This window comes from Poromitra crassiceps, assembly GCF_964638095.1.
Source record: "Poromitra crassiceps genome assembly, chromosome: 9".
NCBI lineage: Eukaryota > Metazoa > Chordata > Actinopteri > Beryciformes > Melamphaidae > Poromitra > Poromitra crassiceps.
This window is the reverse complement of record NC_139630.1, coordinates 31809177-31833815: the sequence shown is the minus strand read 5'-3', so window position 1 is coordinate 31833815 and position 24639 is coordinate 31809177. Positions and strand designations below refer to the sequence as shown.

Here is a 24639-nt window from a genome sequence, read left to right as displayed (position 1 = left end):
CCCCATTCACACACCCCCCCCCCCCCCCTCTTCATGTTAAAATGCCCGACTTTACAGCAGAAATAAACATGTTTTCAGCCTGGTTCAAAAAAAGCGTTTTGGTCTGTATAGCTAATTTCACCTTTCATTACAACTGTACAGGGGTGACTTGTTATATAACTCACTTGTTTAGAGTATAATAGAAGATAGAAAAGACTGTTTTGGGGATGATTGACAGGTCACCACGTCGCCTGTCCAGTGGTATCGTAGCACTGTGGCTCTGGCCTCTCGTCTAAATATGGCTACAAATGTGTCAATTCTGGCTCTAAGAAAACAAGATGGCAGCGGCCAAAATGTTATATGGAGGCTTCAAAACAGGAGTCCACAAACCAATGGGTGTGTGAGGTCACAGTCACTACGGGGATTGAGGGATTGAACTCGTGTGTAGCTCAATGGGTACCAACACTGCTAAGGTTGGGGGTTCAATTCCCTGTGTAGGTCAATGGGCAGAGCAAGGCACCACCACTAGTACCAGTTAACAATCCCATGGGGCCCACTGAAGATGATAAAAAAATAAAAAGAAAGCATCCACCCAATAGCATAGCTTTTCCCTTTGGAGTAGGGTTGTCAAAAGTACTGATACAAATACTCATTTGCAATAGTATTGATAACAGCAGTGCTTTCTCATAATGATAAAAAAAGACATTATTATTATTACCCCCCAGAAAAACAACCAACATTTGAAACCTAATTTCCTACCATTCTAAAATATGTAAAAATTCACTAACACATGGGGGCTGAAGTTCATTGCAGGAGTCTGTACAGTAGCAGCAGACGTTTGGGACGCCATTATTCGGTCTCTTAACCCATTGATACCTGATGCAGCATTTGCGTGTATATCCCTCATTTGTGTGCGTATCCCTTTAAGACCGCGAACCGCGTTAACGCGGTTCGCGGTCTTAAAGGGATACACACACAAATGCTGCATCAGGTATCAATGGGTTAAGCATGAATATTTGCTCCTTTTCTCACTCACCTCCTTGTGGTCTGCTCTCTCTGCCCGTTTGGCATAACCATGCTCTCCCTCTCCCTCTTTACTCTGAACACACCAGAGTGAACATGAAAGAAATGGCATCAGTCAACAAGTGGTGTTTCTTGCCATGATCGTCAGCAATGGATTTACTGTGCATTTCTGATCTGAATGGCAATGATTATTATATTATATTATATATATATATTATATATTATATTATATCAACATTGACTCATCTCCTGTACTACTGTATACTTCTATCATCTGACTGGTACTTTTCATTTGAAATCTCAGTCAACATTAAAATATTGTTTTCATGTTAAAATTATATTTTAACATGAAAACAATATAAAAAAAAATACCCAAATTGTATCGAAAATATGATCGCATATCAATATTTTCCTAGGTATGATATGGAAGTTTGAAAATCTAGTATCGCGACAACCCTACTTTGGAGAAGGAAAAACAGCAGAGACTGTTATTCTACTCCAGCACTGCACCTGCTGGCCTAGTTTGCATTGGGGCTATCGACCAAAACACACACACACAGGCTCCAATCATTACTCTGGACTGCTGCCAAATACGGCCCGACCAGTCATCTTGGGAGACTCGCTCTCAAAAACTGTCATGTTGCTGCCAGACGACATGAGATCTTCTTAAATGGGGAGGAAAGTGAACATGTCTGCTTCACAGACAGCATGCAGCAGAGAGCGATTAAAAGGGACGACGGGATAGCAGGAGTCAAAGGTCATGAACCGGGATTGAACCCACAACACTGAATACACGCGACATGTTCTCATTCAAGGACGTCCCGCTAGGATCTATTGATGAAGCAGATGTGCAGGAGTTTCCTACAGTGTTACGTAGTGAAGGTGGGCCTATAGGGCTGCTGATATCCATGTTATGACATGAGACTAGAGAGACTACTCTTACATTTTGGATATTGTAATATCTGGATATAGCATATTGTTTCCCCCCCTGGGTTTAAAGGTTGCATTACAGCAAAGTGATGTCATTGTCTGAACTTACCAGACTGTTCTAGGTCTTATATTATTTGCCTTTACCCACTTAGTCAAAAATCTCAGTGTGTAAATATTTTATGAAAGCACAATATCGATAGTTATTTGCGCAAAAATATTGTGATATTTGATTTTGTCCACATCGCCCAGCCCTAGGTGGGGCGGGCGGGCCTCTTAACAAAAACAATAATGCATAATTGTAACGCATAATTGTAAAACAAAATCCACAAATTCCATTACTTTTGAGTTCATTTTCGCTGAGACCGCCCAACCACTGCACCTGCAGGACCTCCTCACTGTAGCCAGTGTTGGTCACACGGCCTGAACGCACCTGGTCTTTCATACGGGGTCGCCGTGTTAAGGTGATTCTCATGTCGACGTCTTCGAAGAAGTCGGAGGGCATCTCCTCCTGCTCTCCTGTGCTCTTCACCGCCGCCTCCACCCGGCCCCCGGAGGGCGCCGGCGAGGAGTGGGCGGAGTCTGCGGGCCGGGGGGAAACGCTGTCCAGTCGGTTGACGCTTCCTGTGCTGGCGTTGTCGGCCTCCTCCTCGTCGTCGCTGGACAGGACGACTGAGAAGGGAACATCAGAGAAAACTAGGGATGTCACATTATATCGTCCCACAATATATCGCAATATCAAAACGTGACAATATGTATCGTTGAGATGAAATCTGATATCGTGAGAAAAAGAAGCTAAACATAGTGGCACTGATCTGCATCTGATTGCATGCTCGCTTTCCTTTTCATTGCTTTTGTTTGAACAGACGAGGGACGTTACAGACACGGAGGATGAAAATGGTGAAATTACTCAAATTCGCGTGGAGGATGCTAACCTGACGCTGCCAGATCGATGAGTTTGCTTCAAATATCTGTTTCACAAACAACATCCATCTGGATTCGGCCAAGCTACATTGCTGAAGAGGGCGGTCACTTTTTTCAAGCTACTAGGCAGGTGATTGGATGGACCGTCTGTCTGTCACCGTCTGGGCTTGCCAGCGCCAACCAATCAGATCGACTTCCCTTCATGACGTAGCAGCGCCTGATCAGCTAGGACTACAATTGCTAATAGTTAGCATGGAGGTCGCAGATTTTTTGCTGTTTTTGTAAGGTGAATATTGGGTGCAACCATTGACTATTCAATTTGCCAAAAGAAAGAAGAATTACTGCAGATGTCTGACTGAGGATGAAGTGCAGGTAGGCCATTTTGCACGTTAAATGTAACTGATTGGATTAACTGATGTTACGCTAACGATAGCAACATTTGGAGGTTGGGGTGCTACGTCTGATGATTGATGATTAATGTTAACGTTAACAGCGATTCATTCATAACACATATCGTTGTTCGTTTCTTCAGGGAACTGATGACACGATATGACACCGAGTGGCACGCACCCTGGACGGCTAACGTCATGGAGACGCAACGCTCTCTAGCCTTTATGATCATGGCAACAACCAAATGCTTTGATACAATATAATGATTTAACGCTACTATTTAACTGGTGAATTTTAGCATATGTGTCAGTGGACTGGTAGATATTTACGCATGACTGGAGAATGTTATTTGCTTACTTTTGTAATAATAAACTAAACGGAGAAATGACGGCCGTGTGTGGTGTTGTTGTTACATAATCTGCTGGTCTTGAGGCACGATTGGGTCAAATGATAAGACGATGTAAATGCATAAAGATGTTGTCAGATGAATCTGCGAAAGGGAGCTGCCTGGAGCCCAGAGGACGTCAACAGAGAAGAGGAAAAACACCCTGGTTATACCATGCAGCATGTATTTGGATATAATCTCTAACTTTAAGAATGGTTCCTTGTTGATATACCGTATTCCTAGTATTGGCTCCCATGACGTTTGTTTACCCCCTATCTAAAGTACAAGTGCAAAATCTTAAGCTACCGGTATGTTCTATCGATAAACCAATTTCTCGAATAACAGCTCCAAAATATCAGACATATAGGACTACTATATGCTAGAGCTATATTCACACTTCACAGTATAATTTATGCAAGCGGGGGAAAATATCAGATAAACTGATTGTTGTATTGTATCCTGAGATCTTTAATCTCGCCTGTATAACATAATATGTCACTCGGACACCAACGTGAGTTAACGTGGTTTATTAAACAGCAGCCAACATTCCAATCATAGCAGAATACACTTCAGCTAGCAGTAAAGGGACAATACATCACACTGATCTTTGCAGTTCTGTGTTGATTAGCTAATAATTCAGTGGCATTTTGATTAACGTTATGATTTATTTCGATTTGGAACAAAAATTATGGTTTAACAGATTGCATGTTTACTGGGCTGTGGTGAGAGTGAGAAGGGCTTTGTGTTTGTGTGACTTGCGTGAATGGCTAGCCGTTAGCCATTACAGCCTTACAGCTAATAAGTTATCCCAGCCTAGCGGTCTGAAGGCTATCTCCCCAAATTCTACAACAATGTCTCGTTTACTAACGTTCATAGTTGATAACATTACAGCAATACAGTTACGGTTTCGTACTCACTGTAAGATCAAGTGTTTAACGTTTATGTTAGCTTATTGTTTTGAATAGAATGTTTGACTAGCACACTGGAGCTAGCCTCGGTAGCCGCCGCCATGTTGAATAGTGAAAGAACTACAAACGCAGAGGCGCCTCTCGGTGGCGTCACACCCGGTCTCGCCACAGCCCGCCCCTAGCTCACGCTGATTGGTGCGCCTGTGTGGCGGCCGGTTTGAATGCATCTCTGAGGCCAGGGCCAGACTGAGGTGGATTGTGAATTTGTGGAACAATGCCGCCCCCGTCTGGTGGAGTCAGGCTAGGAGGATGCCCCCTCAACTTACAAATCGATCGTAAAAAAATATTGTTAAAATATCGTATCGTATCGTTATCGTGAACCCAATATAGTGTATCGTATCGTGAACTGAGTGTATCGTGACACCCCTAGAGAAAACCAATCATTAATGTCTTTCTGATACATGTTATACAGGTTTGAATCATTCATTTGCCTTTTTCTATTTTACTCCGCTTCGTTTTTGTGATTTCTTAGAATAAACTGATTTGATAATTATCAAATACAGTATAACATAAATGTTATTATTGTGGTTATGCATCTTGCCTTGTGAACTTGCACTGTATTTGACAAACTATGTGGTGTAAATGCCAAAGTGATTTATTTGACCTGTATGGAAACACATTCCTCAACCTCACATGAGATGAACTTCAACTGACGACACAGATTTTCCATTTTCAAAACCCGGACTTCTTGCACACCCCGATTTCTTCACTCGATTTGAGGATTTGGATTGGTTGTTATGATGTACGTCGGTAACGCCTGGGCAATATGACCGTAAACTAGGTCGTATCGCTCTACAGCTGAAGACTGTTCTTCACAACACTAATACAACACTAATAGGCCTTTTCCATTGGCACCTTTGGCCGCGCCAAGCCATGCCATGCCATGCCGACCCGTGCCAACCCCCCTTCTCCCCCGGGCCTCAAACAGCTGTGTTGCGAGCGAGTGTAGGTTGCAATGCTGGAGTGGAGAGGCCAGAGAGAAAGGCCTTTTTAAAAACCTCTGTGTTCAGCTCTCTCAGTCTCTGTGGTTTGAAATTGAGTTTCTCTCCTGTGTGATATCTGCTTTATTTGACCATTTCCGGATTGCTTTCAGATTCAAGATTCAAGATTTTTTACTGTCACTCCGTAGCACAAATACGCACGTGTGAAATACTTATGCTGTAGTCTCCGTTACAGACAAGGTGCAGTTTGAAATAGGCGCAAAATCACAGCAAACACAACCAGAGCAGCAATAGGGCAATTATAGTTCAGCCTATCGGAGCCACGTCATGTCACTGCAGTGCAGGGCTGATGAAAAATAACAATAAAAGCTTAATAATAAAAGCTTTTCACTGACAAAGTCATGTAAGGCATTTTATTGTGAAGCTCTTATAGGAAATGCAATGTTTATCCACTGTTTTAGCCGCAACTTTTGAGCGTTAGTGACTATTCACAGCCATATCGATGCTGCTGCATTGCGACTCAAGGTTACCAGGTTAAAGACACATCTTCAAGCGGGTAGCCGTGTTGTATGGCAACACAAATCTGCACCGTGTGAATAATAGCCATCAATACCTTATGCAAACTTATTAGGCCGATTAACTTCCCAGTCCCAATGCATGAATGCTCCAGTCCAAGTCCGAGTCATCAGTGTTTAAGTCCAGTCACGAGTCCTGAAAATGAGTCCAGGAATCTGACTTGACTCGAGTGGAGTCTTGAGTCTTTGACGTTGACCTTTGACTGGTAGTCTACTTAATAGGGATGTTTGGTTGAATTTGAAGAGGGTTTCGACAGTGAATTTTGGGATGAAACACAGTGAAGCTACAACATACATTGACAGTATCTGTCTCGTCAGTTTGGCCCTTGCTCTCTAACGGATGCGAGTACGTCGCAGGAGGAGTGGGCTAAGCTGTGCTGCAGAGAAACACAAGCAGGTGCTTCTTGTGGTTTGTGGCTCTACTCAACACACTTCTTCCATTGGCAGCAGTCATGTGTTTTTATCATACAACATGGGAACAGCACTGTAGGCAGCACTGCGCTTAAGATGCATTTTGGAGCAGAATGGTCTAGTACAGGCATCAGCAAATGGCGGACCGCTGTCGGGGTCCGGACCCAGACTTATAACTGGTAAATCATTGAGGATTATTAAAGTTTGACGGAGCGTTTCAATTTTAACTGGCGCAGTGTCTCCACACTTTACGGTACTAGTAGTTCACCAGCCTCACAGACCAATTGCATGCATTGACAATCGCATGTGATGCTACTCAGCCAATCAGGGTCGCCACTGGCAACCCATGTGATGCTACTCAGCCAATCAGGGCCGCCGCTCAGCTGCTGCTTAGAGGAGTAATGGCGGCTCCCGTTTCCCGAAAGAGCAATGAGATAAACGGCCATAAGTGCAGTTCTTGCAGAGATAGACTCAATAACAACAATTAACACAAACACTATGATGGCACCACCGGGGTTTATCGGCCGAAAAGATGTTTTCGTCGTTCTTCTAAGATGGATGGATTATTTTGGACTGCATGTGGCGACGCCGATTGGCTGAAGGAGTTGTCTGTCAAGGCAAGTACTCCCGCCCACTGATATCACTGGAGGAAGAGACACAGTAGAGACACAGTAGAGAGAGACACAGGTTCACTGTCACTTGAAGCACTCGTTAGTAAAGTACTCACTGGGGTCGTTGAGCTGGTGCTGCTTGGCCGCCCTCTTGCCTTTGTTGGAGCCCCTGGCCCCACCGCAGCAGCTGGACGTCCCGGGCAGCGGCGGGGGCGCCGGCCGTCCGTTGTGCAGCGGTGCGAGGTTCCCCCGGCCGCCGGCCGCCCGGACCGGCACAATCTCCATGCGCGGTGCCCGCATGGCGGAGGTGGCGCCTGCGCCGTAGAAGCTCTTATTCAGCTGGATGCTGATTGGCCCGGGGGAGGGGGGCTGGGAGTGCAGGGGGAGCCGGGGGGTGGGGGTGGGCGAGGAGGGCGTGGCCTGCGGGGGGTGCTGGCAGGGCGGCAGGCCCGGGCCCGTCCCACAGGTCGGACACTTGCCACCGACCTCGACGGGTTTGTGGCACTTCAGGCACACCGCCGCCGCGTAGACCACCGGCCGGAGGGGCTGCTGCGAGGAAGACATGGGTCAACGTCAAGCGGGGAGGTCGGGTCCGTTATTTGAGCTCAAATAGAGCTGCAACGATTCATCGATTAGTTGTCCCCACTATCAAATTCATCGTCAACTATTTTGATAATCAATTCATTGGTTTGAGTAATTTTTTAAGAAGAAAAGTCCAAATTCTCTGATTCCAGCATCTTAAATGTGAATATTTTCTGGTTTCTTTACTCCTCTAAAACAAGACTTTGGAGGATGTCATCTTGGGCTTTGGGAAACACTGATCTAGAGCTGCAACTAACGATTATTTTCATTATCGATGAATCGGGTGATTATTTTCTCAATTAATCGATTAGTTGTTTGGTCTAGAAAATGTCAGAAAATGGTGAAAAATGTTGTGTCAGTGTTTCCCAAAGCAGAAGATGACATCCTCAAATCTCTTGTTTTGTCCACAACCCAAAGATATTCAGTTTACTGTAACAGAGTTAAGAAAGCAAGCAGACAATATTCACATTTAAGAAGGTGGAATCAAAGAAATCGGACTTTTCTTTTCTCTTTAAATAATCCAAAACGATGAATCCATTATCAAAATAGTTGTCGATTAACTTTCTGTCGATCGACTAATTGTTGCAGCTCTACAATGATCGACATGTTTCACCATTTTGTGACATCTTATAGACAAAATCAATGAACAGAGAAAATAATCTTACATATTAATCAACAATGAAAATAATGGTTAGTTGCAGGCCTAATCTAAAACAAAGACAAGTTCAACAGTGTTTCCTTTACTGCCATGTGGCGCTCACTTAATAAGTTGTAAAGTTTCCCACGCTCACAGCTGGGAAACCTGAGCAACCAAAATGTGTCTGTCCATCACCCTTTTGCAACTTTTTCACCTTAATAAAAATCAGTTAGAAATATCCATTTTCTTTTGCTCACCGTGGGTTGCTGTCGTACAGTAGGAGTGTACTTTCCTTCTCTACAAAGTCTCTTTCTTACCTTTTACAATTTAACCACAAGCCCCACTGAATGCAATGTTGCCTTTACTTTAGCTTTAGCTTTGGTAGCAGCTGGAATCCGGCCATCATCCCCCCCGCCCCGAAATTCATCTCCTGGCCTCATTTAAATCACAGCACAACTGTCCATATTTCATACTATCCAACTAAGAGCCGTTCTTAAGCTTCTTAAACATCTACTGGAACTGATCCTGGAATAGACCCTGGAGTGAAGCCGACTCTCACAACCAAAATCACTCCATAAAAAAACACTACAGGAAACACTGGAATATTTCAAATTTGTAGACGTTTAGCTGGCAGCCTTATCCAGAAGCACTTCTGTACAATGAGTGCAACTAATGCTAACCCGGGTCAACGCTATCGCGTCCTGAAAACAGTCAACAACTTTCCTGTGGACACAGAATGATGATGCCATTGGGTTTCACTCTGCTATGAGATATCCACCATGAGCATGGTACAAAAAAACAACCCTTTAGACAAAACACTGCATGACTGCTGGCATAAAAGCAGAATTCATGACAAAATATTATTCAACTCATTAGGTATCGTATCCCACACATTTTAAATTCCAAAGATTTTCCACAACTTCACACCGCATTTTCATTGACTATTACTGCAGTCATTTTCTAAACGTTCAATAATATTGTACCGTTTTCCAAAATAATTCCAATCATAGAAAACAAATCTTTGGTATTTCCAGTATATATACAAAAATGATCAAATCAGATGACTGTGGGAAATAGTGTTCTTTAAGAATTGAATCAAACTTATTTCTGAAACATTACGCAACAAACTCAAGGCAACGATTTTCTTCCCAAATAGCAGCAGCTGAATGTGGAGTGTCTCAGGCGCTGGTCCAGAGCTCAGAGCTACAGTAGGGAGTGGTGTATAAAGTACTTGAAAGCCATACTTGGGGTAAAAGTACAGATACTGTATCTTACCACAAAATGACTTTGGTAAAAGTCAAAGTCCCCTAACAGAATATTACTTGAGTAAAAGTCTTAACGTAGGCTATTTACTGGACTTAAATATCAAAACTAATTTTCTGAATTCTGAAATCGCCGGCGCTGACTGCGCTGAGGGGGTCGCCCCAGCTGGCCGTCCTATCGGCGCAGCTCGGTGGAGGGGGCGTGCAGCTCCTCAAAAATGTGACTGCGCGGCGTCAACACGGACGTGACGTGACCAGCACGAGAGCTGTGATTGGACGTACTTGTTGTGAGGAATGAGGAAATGCAATTTCCTCATTTAACAGTGCTTGTCCCTCATCTAGCAAAGCCTTCTGCAGGCTCACCGGAATGAGTTTTGAAATGGAGGGACAATAAAATGTCCCCCCACCGACATGATTGCAAGTTCTTGGTAAACAACAACAAGATAGCGTCATATGTAATGGACATGAGTGTACCACAAGCCACCTAGTGTTTTTTAGGTGTACCGCAGCCAATGCGCCGAGTTACAAGCTTACGTTCGAGTATGCACAGTCTCCAAGGCTCCAAGCCGAGGCTGCGCAGAACCCTGTCAGCGCCTTTAAAGCCACCAACTGGAATGGAGTGTGGATTGTGATTCACGCAACTTGCAAGCTAGGAGCACTGATTCAACTTGCAAGTTAGGAGCACTGATTCAACTTGCAAGCTAGGAGCCCCTGATTCAACTTGCAAGCTAGGAGCATTGATTCAACTTGCAAGCTAGGAGCACTGATTCAACTTGCAAGTTAGGAGCACTGATTCAACTTGCAAGCTAGGAGCACTGATTCAACTTGCAAGCTAGGAGCACTGATTCAACTTGCAAGCTAGGAGCACTGATTCAACTTGCAAGTTAGGAGCACTGATTCAACTTGCAAGCTAGGAGCCCCTGGTTCAACTTGCAAGCTAGGAGCACTGATTCTACTTGCAAGCTAGGAGCACTGATTCAACTTGCAAGCTAGGAGCACTGATTCAACTTGCAAGCTAGGAGCCCCTGATTCAACTTGCAAGCTAGGAGCACTGATTCAACTTGCAAGCTAGGAGCACTGATTCAACTTGCAAGCTAGGAGCCCCTGATTCAACTTGCAAGCTAGGAGCACTGATTCTACTTGCAAGCTAGGAGCACTGATTCTACTTGCAAGCTAGGAGCACTGATTCTACTTGCAAGCTAGGAGCACTGATTCTACTTGCAAGCTAGGAGCACTGATTCTACTTGCAAGCTAGGAGCCCCTGATTCAACTTGCAAGCTAGGAGCACTGATTCGACGCCAAATCAGGCTCCCAAATTTCTCCAGATTTTTCTTGGCAACGAAGACGCTTAGGCGAAATGTAGTGGAGTAAAAGTGAAAGTTGACAGAAGTAAACACTCTAGTAATGTACAGATACTCCCCCAAAAAATTTAAGTATTATTACTTTGTGACATTACACCACTGACAGTCTTTAGCTATCTGAGGCTGCAGAGGATGATGTGGACCTGGACTGTCAACAAGCCAGACGAGAGGGGAGGATGGACAGACAGGCAGGAACAGAGAGAGAGAGAGAGAGAGAGAGAGAGAGAGAGAGAGAGAGAGAGAGAGAGAGGGAGGGGAGGGGGGGTCAGAGTCCGTGTTTAGCAGCAACAGCAGCCTGCTAAACGTTAACAAACCTTCACTATATTAGCAGGCTCCTACTGCAGACTTCAAGGACGAGGCCTCGAAATGAGGGTGGATTATTTACCAAAGTGAGGAGAGGAGCAGACCTACAGTTTGATTTATATGGAACTAGGGATGCACATTTAATCACTTTTCTTAAATCGATGAATTGGTCATGTTGTTAACGATCAGTTGATTGATTAATAATTATATAAAAAAAAACAGCTTTTGAATACAAAATAGAAAATACAAAATGTGTTTTGACACCTGTCTTTAGGCCTACTCAACAAGTCAATCAACCAACCAAACTTCCTGCCTTAGTAGACGTGTTGTTTCAACATTGTACATTTATTGCAATGTAAACATTGAATACTCTTCTCTTTTTGGGTGGAATTCTGCCACACGGGACGTTTTGCCTGCTTGCTTGGCGTCCTTCTTCCTCTGTATAAGCGGTGGAAGTTAAGTGTCACCCTCGTGGTGTTCAAATCATTTCAGAAACAAAATGGCACACGTTCTTGTCATGTCACCTTCTTGACATGGCATCATGGGCTTTTGGGGGGCGGAACAAAAGAAAGAAGAAATGAAACCTTGAAATAAAAGCCCTCCACTTGGTTTCAACATGGTGTGACACCAACGTCACTGTGGCCAAGTGTGGGATTGAAAGCGGAGACCTCTGTAGCCTACAAAGCAACACGTTTGATCAATCAAATTCTTAATGGATTCAATCGATGGTTGATTAATCACCATCGATTGTCGATCCCATAAGAGTGAGGCCCGTACCACCAGCGGTGCGTAGCAACAACACCAGGAGTAACTCCAGACACGGACTGGCACGGACTCACAAGTAGCTGGTTTATGAAGCTGGGAACATGCTCCAACATCAGCCTCGACTCAGAGCCTTGCCGACGGCGGCTAGAACTATACACTCAAGCAAAATGAGTAAATTGTGTGATTTCACTAGGATTTCAATGACAAGAAGTCAGCCCGAGGAGAGAATGTAGTGCATATACTTGGTCATAGCTCTCACTCTCTCCTGTTATCTCCCCATCCACATTATATTATACTTTCACGTCAGCTGCGTCCACTCACATTTTGGAGGAGCTGCGGGCCAGCCGCGGCGCGCGACCCTCGGCGCATAGTGCTGCGGGGCTTTGACGCTGGAAGCATGTTTTCCGCATTAAGAGACCCTGTTTCTTACCTCTGCTGCTTTGACCTGCGAGGTAACGTTCAACACCAAAGGTGGTCTTCTCTTCTGCTGGGCGCGCCGTTTGATGTCCGTGGGGCTCTCGTCTTCTGAAACCATCAAAACACAGAAGCACTCTTTTATTCATTCAAACTAATTATTATTATTTCATTCAATAGGTCAACCTATGGGGGTACATGTTGGCAGCTTCACATTCAGGTTCACACTTTTATTCAAACAAGATAGGGCTGGGCGATATGGACAAAATCAAATATCGCCATTTTCTTTGACCAAAGACCTCGATATCGATATTGAGGCAATATTGCAGGGATGTCCATTGGTGCTTTCACAAAATATTTACAAAATAAGTTTTAAGTATGTATGTATGTACTGTATGTATAGGTCAAGGTGTACTCCAAGTAGCCTATTGAAATGTATCCTGTATGCTTCTACTTGGAGAGTTACTGAAGGATAAGTAAAAGAAAGGCTTTAAAAAGACTCAGGAAATGGAGTGGTTATTAGTCTACACATTTGCTCAGAGCAGCAGCAGTTAGCTCACAGGTGGAGAGGAACACGCAGAGCTCAAACCACAGGGGTTAAAGCATATATATATATATGTGTATATATATATATATATATATATACACACAACACACACACATATACATATATACATATATACATATACATATATATATATGGCTGGGCGCGATATAACTCCAAAACAATATCACGATTATTTAAAACTTTACCTTGATTACAATTAATGGTTATTTTATACACTCTTTCTCTGACGAGGTCTGTACTGTAAACATGTTATACAAGGTATATGTTTTAGGCAGCTCCATGTCATCTTCCTCCTCAGCCAGCAGTCGTGATTGGCGGGTGTGTCGGACAGGCTTTTGCACTTTTGTACTGAGCTAAGAACAAAACAAAACAGCTGCAACACGTTTTGTCAATTTATTTTGAAGACTATGACTGGACACGCGTTTGTGTCGGCATGGCTTTTATTTTGAAACGGGCCACCGGACATTCTGCATCTGGCCGTCTTGCTTGGCTCGACAGTGGAGCGAGAGGAAAGCCGAGAGCGGAATCGCTGAAGGAGTTTGTCGTCACGTTGTGGGGACTGCGTTTACACCTAGCTAAGATGTGAACGTCTGAGCGCGGACGGAGGGAGGCACGTGACGGAACACGACGTAGTCTTGTTTTAAGGGCGCAGTTCATGAACGCACACATTGGGGAAAGTATTAAGCAAATTAACCGACACGAGCAAGATTAAGTAGAGCGGTTCAAAATGTCGGTTTCACTACTTACATTTCCTAGCCCTATATTATAATCGTATTGTATATTTAAGCAATATATCACGAGAGCAAGTGTGTTGTGGTGAATATATCCCGCTGATAAGCTGTTATCCCACGAGGCCGTAGGCCGAGTGGGATAACAGCTTATCAGCGGGATATATTCCACAACACCACGCAGCTCGAGTGCTATATTGCTTTTATAAAACGGTTTCCAAGTATAATAATATAATAATAATAATACTATAAGTCCGACTGGCATTTTATTCTGATAGTCAGTTGAAACACTACTGTAAGGCGTGACCTCTAGCAAGAAGATAGACGTGCGGGTGATTTGATTGGATCGTTCTGGAGACTGAAGTCGACATTGGCCAATCCTGGCGCTTGCTGAGAGGTTTTGCATAGCCCGACACCAGAGCCGTATGCCGACACCAAGTAACGTTACGTCTTATTTAGAAATGCGGGGTTAAGAGTGAGGGCGCGCGCGAGAGGGGTTAAGACATTAGCCCGCGTCTATTCTTGTACAAAACATCATTTTCTGCGAAGTATTAGTAAAGTTATAAGCGAAGATCGATTCACAAGGATCTGAAAACTGTCTCCGCCATTTTGTTTTTGAGGTAACCAAAGCCTAAGAGTTGCGCCATCATGCGTCTGGCTGCAAGCGAGTAGCTTTTTGTTTTGACACTACTGTAAGGCGGGACCTCTAGCAAGAAGATAGACGTGCGGGTGATTTGATTGGATCATTCTGGAGACTGAAGTTGACATTGGCCAATCCTGGCGCTTGCTGAGAAGCTGAGAGCTTTCTGGAAAGCCCAACACGGAGCTCGAGCGCAGGGCTGCCTTTTAGTAAGAGAGTTGCCATGGCAACCAATAACCTATGGCCATGGGTTATTGAACTCGGTTACTGGAATTATACAATGGCTGTGAACCAATCAGATTGCTTGATTTGAGAGAGCCGTTTTATAATTATCGATATATCGCCCAGCCTTGATGTGTGTACCGATGCTTCAGTAAACCTCTTACTGTGCATCACAAGAACACTCTTTGTTTCAAGTTGGCTAATTCCTCTGCCCCCTCAGCTTTGGTTATTTTATCTTTAACGTGAAGGCACTGAAATCGCTGCAGGAACACTTTCTCTCCAAGGTCACCTTTTCGCAAAAAAATCCCCATCTCATTCCCACATTGGGCCTGAGAGACGTTATTAGCCGGCGTGTGTTTCATAAGCGCCCCCTCCCTCCCGGCCCGGCCGGGCGGGCGACCAGGCGCTCCTTCCTCTCACAGGAGCTTTGAGGATTAATCTGGGAGGCCTGCAATCTCCCCCTCTGGCAGCCAGGCGGGAGGCTCAGCCCAGATCTGCAGACTGCACACAGCTGGCTGTCACACACACAGCGACACGCTCAAACAACACATGCACACACACACACACACAAACAACACACACAGCGACACACTCAAACAACACATGCACACACACACACACACAAACAACACACACAGCGACACACTCAAACAACACATGCACACACATATACACACACACACACACACACACACAACATGCACACACAGAGGCAAAGCAAAAAACACATCCAGGCATACACAAATAGCACATACATCCACTTCTCTCTCTCGTACACACACACACACACACACAGTCACAGACTGATCATCGATACACAAACACAACACACATCATAAATACACGCACTATTCACACACAGACTTTACACAGACATACAGATAAAGCACACACAAACACCCACAGAGGCAAAGCACATACAGCAGCCCTGAAAGTAGCACAGACACTGTTCAGTCACACACATACTGTACACACACACACACACACACACACCAACCACCGATACACACAGACAGCGTGCACTGCACACACATCGTACATACACATTCTACACCCACACACTGATCACCGACACACACAAAAAACGTGCGCACACATTGTACACACGGACCCAGACAAAGCACGCACAAACGCACAAAACATATGAACACATGCTGCAGACACCAGCTACAAACACATCCACATATAGTACAGCTGGCTTGCGGCGGACACACACACGTCTCACACACACACAGTTCCCTCATCCACTCCACTCGTCGCAGCAGGAGGAACACAGCGTACCCACTAGCGACTAGCCACTGAAATGCAACAGCAGCTATCTGCCTGTAATGACCCTGTAAGGGGCCGTGTAGAAACAGCAGCTATCTGCCTGTAATGACCCTGTAAGGGGCCGTGTAGAAAAAGCCCTCTCATACCCACTGATGAGACCATGCACATTGGAACACCCACAGGCCGGATGCGAACCTGCGACTTAAGAATCTGATGTCCTGGACTTGACCACCGTAAATCGGTGTCACGCCACTGGGGAGGTCATCGATGATGTCACTGCAACGGTGTGGTCATCGATGATGTCCTAAGTGATGTCATGGGTGCCAGCAGGTGCACCCGTGATGTCATCGGTGATGTCCCTCTACTCTCCCCAATGTCTGCTGCCTGACTCCTTCCTGCCTGTGTTACTTTCAATAAAGCTTAAAAGATATCTCCCGATCTCCGTGGTTCTTATTGAACATCTGTAGCGAGTTTGGATTTAAATAATCCAGCACAAAATAAGCGGAAGCTACAACTTCCCTACAGGCCGTGTCCACAGAAAAATTTGTTTTCCCTTTGGATATCATGCCCAGAGTGCTTCCAAGCCTTCCAACGTGCTCAGACACACTGACAGTTGGTAGCGAACATTACCTAGCTAGCAAGGATGTCACAGTGGGATTTTGATGGTGTCACAGTGGGATTGGTCACAGTGGGATTTATGACATCACGGATGATGTTACAGTGGGATTTATGACAACACAGCGGGACAATCACAGTGACCAGAGGGGGAGAAAGGCGGGGGGGCAATCGTTCCCGAGTGCGGAACAGAACGGAACGAAAGCAAAGTTCCCAGTGAGAAAGCAGCCTTATAGAGCTGCTGGTCGCAGCTAAAAACAACACAAACAATACAGAGCATGTGTGATGTGAGGAACAGTACAGAGCATGTGTGATGTGAGGAACAGTACCTGGGATCTCCGGACAGGTGAGGACGATGCTGTCTACCTCCACAGCCTGCTGCGTGGTGGTGAAGTCCCTTCTGCAGGACGACAGAGACAAATGTACATTTTTGGTCTGTGCGATGACTTCAGAAAACATGTTTCACGCACCGCTATTATATATGGGTCAGCCAAGACACTGAAGGTACTTTTTGGTTCTGGTTTTGTTTCCTGTTGTTTCCGTTTTATCCATCATCTCATCTTATTTGATTCTTATAAGCCCACTTGGGTTTCAAACCTCTCCAGCACATGCCCTTTGTTTTTACCAGCCGTGACAGCGGGGCTGCTATTGTTTTCATCTTGTAAGTCTCTGTGTGTGTGTGTGTGTGTGTGTGTGTGTGTGTGTGTGTGTGTGCGTACATCATTTCAAAATGTGGTCCTGAGCCATTTTGAGTACTTTGCCAGTTATATATGTCTGTCTGTCTGTCTGTCTGTCTGTCTGTCTGTGGACAGATTTAGCGATGGTGATAGCGTCAGAACTGTGCAGGTTGCAACACAAAACTTTACAGGTGTGTAGTTGAGATCAAAATAACAGCCGGGTTCTAAAATGGGCTTGATCAGAGCCCCCACCCCCACACACACACACTTTACGCCCCTGGCCCACATTCATTAAGTCATCATGGGCGGCTGCGGTCATGGTGTGATCGCATTGTAAATGGTAAATGGCCTGCATTTATATAGCGCTTTTATCCAAAGCGCTTTACAATCAGTAGGTTCATTCATCCATTCACACACCGATGGCGGCAGGCTACCACGCAGGGTGCTGGCACACCATCATTCAGGAGCAATTTGGGGTTCAGTATCTTGCCCAAGGACACTTCAACATGCAGAATGGAGGAGGCGGGAATCGAACCACCAACCTCTTTTATCCAAAGCGATTAGTGGATGACCCGCTCTACCTCCTGAGCTACAGCCGCCCCATCACAAAATGCTCTCTAGTTTTCGTTTGGTTTTGTGACGTCTTTATTGTTGTGGGTTTTTTTGTTTTCTGAAATGGGGCAAATAAATGAAAGCTAAGCTTTGCTCCTCTCAGCAATTAGCAGCTAACAGGGCTGGGAGATATAAAAGTCAATATCACAATAATGAGGATTGTTTTGACGGAGATATATTACAATATGGCTCACATGCAAAACTCACATGTTGAGCAATCAAGAGATTGTCCATCCCATTGAACAGAGTGGTAAGGTTAAGAGCGAAATTTCAAATTATATTCCTACCATTCCATATTTTGTAAATAAAATGTGCTTATGGTCAGTTCAGAAGGCAGAATTGTGCATCGCAAATATCTCACAATCACAGTACAATTCCACTGAAAAATGATCAAATTGAATTATGACGCAGTGTGACAACAGATCTTAACTCATTAAGTGCCATAGACGACCTAACTCGTCTTACATAATCCAGCGCTTAAGTGCCAAGGACGAGCTAACTCGTCTTACATAAACATTTTTTTTTTTTGACGGTGGGACATCAATCAACCCCTTTTACATCTTCGAGATAACTATTTGGAGCAAGAGCATGTGTGTAATCTATTTTACCGACCACTAAGTGGCGACAGAGACAGAGAGAAGCCACAGCCACGGGACCCAAAAGCCACGGGACCAAAAGCAGCCGCCTCCCGCGGAAATGGCTTGGCGATTTTACAGTCAGAAGCCCGAGACACACACACAGAACGGACAGAGATCCCTTCCCCCCAGAGCCGCGGAGCAACGCGCGAACACACACACACACACACACACACACACACACACACACACACACACACACACACACACACACACACACACCGCGGGAGCAAGCCATTCAAGGAAATGGCGACGCGATTTTACAGTAATCCATTTCAGACTCGTCTTGCCCGACAGGCAGACAGGCAGGCAGGCAGCAGCAACGCGCTTCTGACACGCCCGCTGTTAGAGCCAGGAGGAAGGAGGAGAAGACACACGGAGGGAGGAGTTTGAATGAGAGGGGTGTTTCCTGTTGTTATGGAGGAAATTACTGTTCAAAACTATTGTTTAGAATGTCTGACGGTCTTACTGATGCCAAAAATGAATGGTTAAAGTGACTGTTTCACAAAAAGCCATTTATCTCTGAATAAATTTCCAGACGCTGAAACCATGCTGTACTCAACGGCTAATATCTACATAACTACTAACTCTGCAAACTAACTCTTTTAGACAGAGAAAGCACACATTCTATTAGTTATTTTTAGATGATTGGTGTTCATGAATTCTTAACAGAAAAGAATCCTCGGCTGTTCTAAAATGAGCCAGAATCGTCAAAAACACCCCTGGCACAACTTACCTACAGGAATGAAAACATGGCTGGCACTCAATGTGTTAAAAACACACACTTATAAATGAACAGTAACACTTTTCTCCTAATTGGCCAGTGGAATTGACAAATGTACCCACATCTGTCTGGTGTTACTTTCCCACCGCGATGAATAAAATACACAAAGAGATTCAGCTGTTCATGCCCAGAAAGAGAGTCAATGATCCAATTAATGAAAGGGTTAACAAGCGTTCCATAATCAACCTATTGTAAATGCAGCCTATGGGGGTTTTCAATGCAAACATGCCTCGGTGTGCCAGTGGGCTGGATGCCAGGTGAGGATAGAGATGTTTCACCACAGTCTCCTAAAGCCAGGCCAGGGCATTATCAGCCAGGGCACCACGCCAACCTGCACGAGGCTGCGTTCACACTGCAGCTCAAAGTGGCCCAGTTCTTCTTCTTCTTTTCCCACCTCGCACAGATATGTTTTATCCAGGTTACCATGTATATATATACACTACCAGACACATTTTGGACGCACCACATTTTTCTTCATTTTAATTTTAAGCGGTAACTGTCCATCCATCCATTTTCACCGAGAGGTCAGCACGAGATTTAGCCTCATAACATTTCACTCAGACCAAAATGTAAAAAAATTGCGGATTTAAAGAAAATTAATTTAACGTTTTTTTTATGTTTTGGTCCAAGTGAAATGTTCTATGTTCTCTCCCGATTCTAAATATATCTGAACCGTTTGGTTTGACCAAGTAAAACTATTTTTGTAAGCATTTTACGAAATGTCTATGGGAAAATAAATGGCGGATGAAAATCGCTGGTACAGTGCTGAAGCAGGAAGTGCGGTTCACTTTGGCTCTCTACAGGGTTCGACCTGCACAAGCCTGCACCGCTTACTTCAACACCTGGGTGTGACCTGTTAGGGTGTCTCGGTCGTTGCTCCACCCCCCTCTGCCAATCTAGGTAGAGTTGTAGACTAGCACATGCTTCCTCTGATACTGATACATGTGCAGTCGCCAGCCGCTTCTTTTCACCTGACAGCGAGGTGGAGTTTCACCGGCAGGACGTAGCGCATGGGAGGTTCACATTTCATAAAAGAAGAGGAAGTCCGCACACTGTGTTGAAGCTCCAGCGACCACAAGTTTAATTAAAGTAGATACAACGTTTCGACCCCTTCAGGTCTTCATCAGGTATGTACCTGATGAAGACCTGAAGGGGTCGAAACACAGTGTGCGGACTTCCTCTTCTTTTATGGTGTGTATTTTTGAGTCCAGCACCTGTAAATTTTCACGGAGATGTGCGTGCTTCCCTTTTTGTTCTAGGTTCACATTTCCCCTCCATCCCCGAACAGGCGCTCTGTCCGACAAGAGGAGGCGCTAGTGTAGCGACCAGAACACATACCCTTAAATCCGCCTTCCCACCCGCAGACACGGCCAATTACGCCTGTAACACAGTAAGGCAACACGGGGGCTTGAACCTGCGGCGTGTTGGTACTGCTGCACCACCCAAACGCTAGTGCGCATCTTCTACTTCTCAACTCGTGTTCAGCTCTTAACCCAGCAGCCACTGTTGACGTGATGAAGAGCGAAAAGCTGCATGGAGTCGCATTTGTCCAACTCCAGCCTGGACCACCGGGGCAATCCCCCATGCCTACGGGGCACGCCACCAACTCTGCATTGAAACGCTCACGTTTGGAATTCCTCCGTGCTGCCTTGTGACAATAAGCAAATCTTTACCCCATTTAAATGAGACGATTGTCATTATTTTCATACTGTGCCTCAGAGGACTCGGAGCCTTCACACCTACTGTCCCCCTTTCGTCGGTCAGAACCATCGTTGGAAAGTCGACTTGGTAACATTTTTACATGTGGCTCGTTTGGGTTCACCCTGACCAAATACAAGGCAAACAGGGTAGGTAAACAGCAGTCACGTGACTCCTAAGGAGCTCGTTCATTGGACAGCCTTAGGAGACTTTTCCAATGCTTATTACACAGCACTGGAATAAGAATGCTGCCAATTCCAGTGTTAGAAACTAATCAATAAATGTAAATAAATAAAATAAATAAAATAAATATTTTTTAAATAAAATAAATAAAAGGTGTTTGGTGTCATGCAGGTGTGCTATAAGCCACACAGGCAGGAGGCTCATACAAGATGCCAGAGGAGTAAGAGTTAGAAAGCATCACAAGCCAGAGGCTCAGAAAATTCTGCTCAATGTCGCGCTGATGAGTAAGGGCCGTGCAATGAGATGCGCTCTCTCAGCATCCAGACCAGAAGATCAACTCGACTCAGCTAGGAGATCTTACCTTTCCTTCAGATCGAGGCTGCGTGAAGAAAATCAAACACAAAACGTCACACTATTGCAACAAACTTCTCTCGTCTTAATTTATTTTACAAAATCACTTTTAAAACACTTTGAAAGTTCTACAATATTTGTGACAAGAAAAACTTGAGTGAAGATAATGAGTTTTGCAATTGCAATATTCTGTCAAATAATTTGGAACTACATTGAACAAATATCCCTAAAATAATATATAACAGAAAATAACTAGATAACAAAAGAAGCCAGAAGGAGAAAGGGCAGAGTAGTCCACTCCTTCACAAGCGTGACAGACAGGAGGAGGCAGATCAGTGCTGACTTGGCCTTCTTACCTTTGGACCGGTTTCCTTGGTGCAATGGGGGCGTGTGTGTGCTGCTGGAAGTGGCGCCCCTGTAAAAGTAGGCCTTGAGACGGCGCCGTGACCACGGGACCACTGACGATGAAATAGTTGGTTCTGTTGGGCATGGGTGGGGACGTTGCTACTGTGTGGGGGAGCTCGCTGCAGGGGAGGAGAGGCAGAGCAGAAAGACACAAGATACACTTTACTGACCGACAAATGAAAAAGAGCCGACTAGAGGATTAAAACAAGAAACACAAGTCAGTCGGACGAGTTTGTAGTGTGCGTTAAACATATTAGCAAACATTTATTTACATAGATAAAATAACCCTTTAACTTGAATTGAAATGTTGCTTTTCGGGCATTTTGTGATTGCAGGATTATTAGAATCACATCATGATATAAGCTTAATAAAAACTGTATAGTAATAACATTACATGATATTCACTTGAATGTCATTTTCAGATGGTGGTCTGACGGTTAATAATAATGTAAGTTTATCTGAGGCCTCCAATGCACTTCAAGCAAAGTGTTAATAGCTACTAAACATTTATCATGATAAGCGTGATCCATACCCCACTTTCAAAAACAGCTTCAAATATTATGTTCCACAAACAATAAAGGGACAATAAATGAACAGCCAAAGAGGTCATTAATTAAAATATTGGAAATCAATAAAAAAAATGTGGGATTGCTGGCAAATACAACGGGAACAAAACAGGTAGAAACATATTCTATCAAAGCAGCCGTTTAAAAAGTGAGAACACTGAAAATGAAGCAACTCTTTGTCAAACACAGTCTTGACTCCAAAACTGAGGAACTGTGTTATTAAATTGTGCTCACTTAAAGAAGATGTAAGAGCAAAAAGACAGGACCAAAAAGCCGCTCCTAAAAATGCAGCATTTCAACATTTGCGTTGTTTAACAGCCCTGTGTTTTCCCCCTAAAAGGGGGCGGGGCCTAATTGCCGATCTGATGGATATGGACATTGCGACGAAAGCGATACATTTTGCAGACTTCCCAGATCGATGAAGCACCCTGCACCTTCACTGGAACGTGTCAAAGCAGCAGTGGCGCTGCTGTGAAGCGTACCTGAGCCTCTTCGGTGCTAGTTTGCTCAGAGGCCTGCCGTGATGGTTCTGTCTGTTCTCGTACGTTCTCAAGGGATCCGACGACTGGAAGTGCCTGAGGGAGGGAGACTGACACACACACACACACACACACACACACACACACACACACACGTGTTAGTTATAGGGATGCACCGATTGCCATTTTCTTGGCCGATTCCGATTTCCGATTTTTGAATAGTCTGACTTGCCGATACCGATTTTTGCCGATTCCGATTTTTTTTTCTAAAAGCAACAATTGACAGCTTACACAAACGTTTTTGTAACTTTGTTTGAAAATTAAGATTCAAAGAACAATTCTTACATCTAATGGGGATCCAAATAAACAAATAAACAATTCTTATCATTTGCATGAAGTAGGACCATCTCACTCAAACACATCTCAAAATAAAAGTGTTCCAGGTTAGGCTACTTGACAGAGCTTTTTGTGCAAATACAATGAATACAAAAATTAAATTAAATCCAATAGCCTATATCCCACAGCTATCATGCATTTACTTTTCCAAAAGAAAACAGGTGCAACAGAACATCAAAATGATCCATGGACAAGGAGTTTATAGCCTGGCTCCAGACCAGTCCTCTTAAGTAGAGGGGAAATGAGTTTATGAGTTACAGTAACGATCTTCAGTCTGAATATCAGGCGGAGTTTACACACAGTCCGAAGTTTGGTATGCGTATTTTTATCTGCCATCCGAAAAAATATCGTCACGCACAGAAAACCTGGCACACTTGTGAGTCCGATGCATTTTTATTATTATGTCCGTCGTTCTCATGTCGTTCTATTTGCAATACGAAACACGTTACAACATGAGTGACAGGCTGAGGCAGCAGCGCTGATGTGGAATGGAGAATGCAGGTCGGGGAATGGTTATACTGGTGGACACAATGCTCACGTTCACCTCGCCAAGCCGGCTGTGCACGGTGGCGGGTTGCTGGAGAACCGCTTCCCGGGGAGAGAGAGCAGAGAGAGAGGGGCCAGTGAGGTGAAGCGAGCCGCTCAGACTGGACTCCAGCCGAGCGGGACTCGGCCGCACCTCTGTCTCCACGGCTTATTTTCGACTTGCATGTGTGACAAACTGCGAGCTTTGTCTACTTCACTGACGGTGAAAAAAATCCACAACGAGGAAGGTATGCTGGCGTGTGTGGTGTGGTGGCTGGGTGCCTGTCTCGGTGCTTTGGGGTGCGCGCACGTCTTATGAAAATCGGCTCACAGAATCGGCTATTTAGAGTGACCGGCGCAGATCACCGATCGAGGCCGATCACGTGAAAATCGGCCATTTCCGGTCACGTGCCGATCGATCGGTGCATCCCTAGTTAGTTACAAGGGTCATCTGCATGAGGGGAAAAACAATGATGAGAATGATGTTTAGAGTGAACCAAGAACAACTTTAAAACACGCTTATCAGGCAAAAAGCACAAGCATTTTGCATTTCTCGTGTATTTCTGAAATTATATATATTGGAGTTTTTCAAATGGGTTTCAAGGGTCACCAAACTCATTGTCAACATAAAATAAGTTATTATAACCAAGGAAACTTTCAGTTCAAATAAGCAAAAACTTGGGGCCTGCATGAGGAAAGATGACGTTTCTGCGGCACAATACAGTGTTGGCTTCCCTGCCAGAGGCTGGCAAACTGAAAATCTACCCTGTCAAAAATATTCTTTACTCGCCAAAACTATTAATAACATACATTTTTCATAGAAATGTG

The 24639-nt window shown here is 44.6% G+C and overlaps 1 protein-coding gene across 5 annotated transcripts in view; it reads right to left on the bottom strand.

Annotated features, from left to right (window-relative positions):
* Nucleotides 1–24639, bottom strand: part of senp6a (SUMO specific peptidase 6a) — a 49602-nt gene that overhangs the window by 15654 nt on the left and 9309 nt on the right. Inside the window, exons 4-11 of one of the 5 annotated variants that reach the window (XM_083643555.1) lie at nt 22894–23000; nt 21797–21964; nt 21451–21468; nt 16830–16900; nt 12475–12569; nt 7251–7683; nt 2363–2601; nt 1016–1078 (exon numbers count right to left, since the gene is read on the bottom strand). In XM_083643555.1, the coding sequence (XP_083499681.1) occupies nt 1016–1078; nt 2363–2601; nt 7251–7683; nt 12475–12569; nt 16830–16900; nt 21451–21468; nt 21797–21964; nt 22894–23000 (1194 nt within the window). The remainder of the gene's footprint in view (nt 1–1015; nt 1079–2362; nt 2602–7250; nt 7684–12474; nt 12570–16829; nt 16901–21450; nt 21469–21796; nt 21965–22893; nt 23001–24639) is intronic. The other 4 variants (XM_083643556.1, XM_083643558.1, XM_083643557.1 and 1 more) reach the window with 4 other exon arrangements.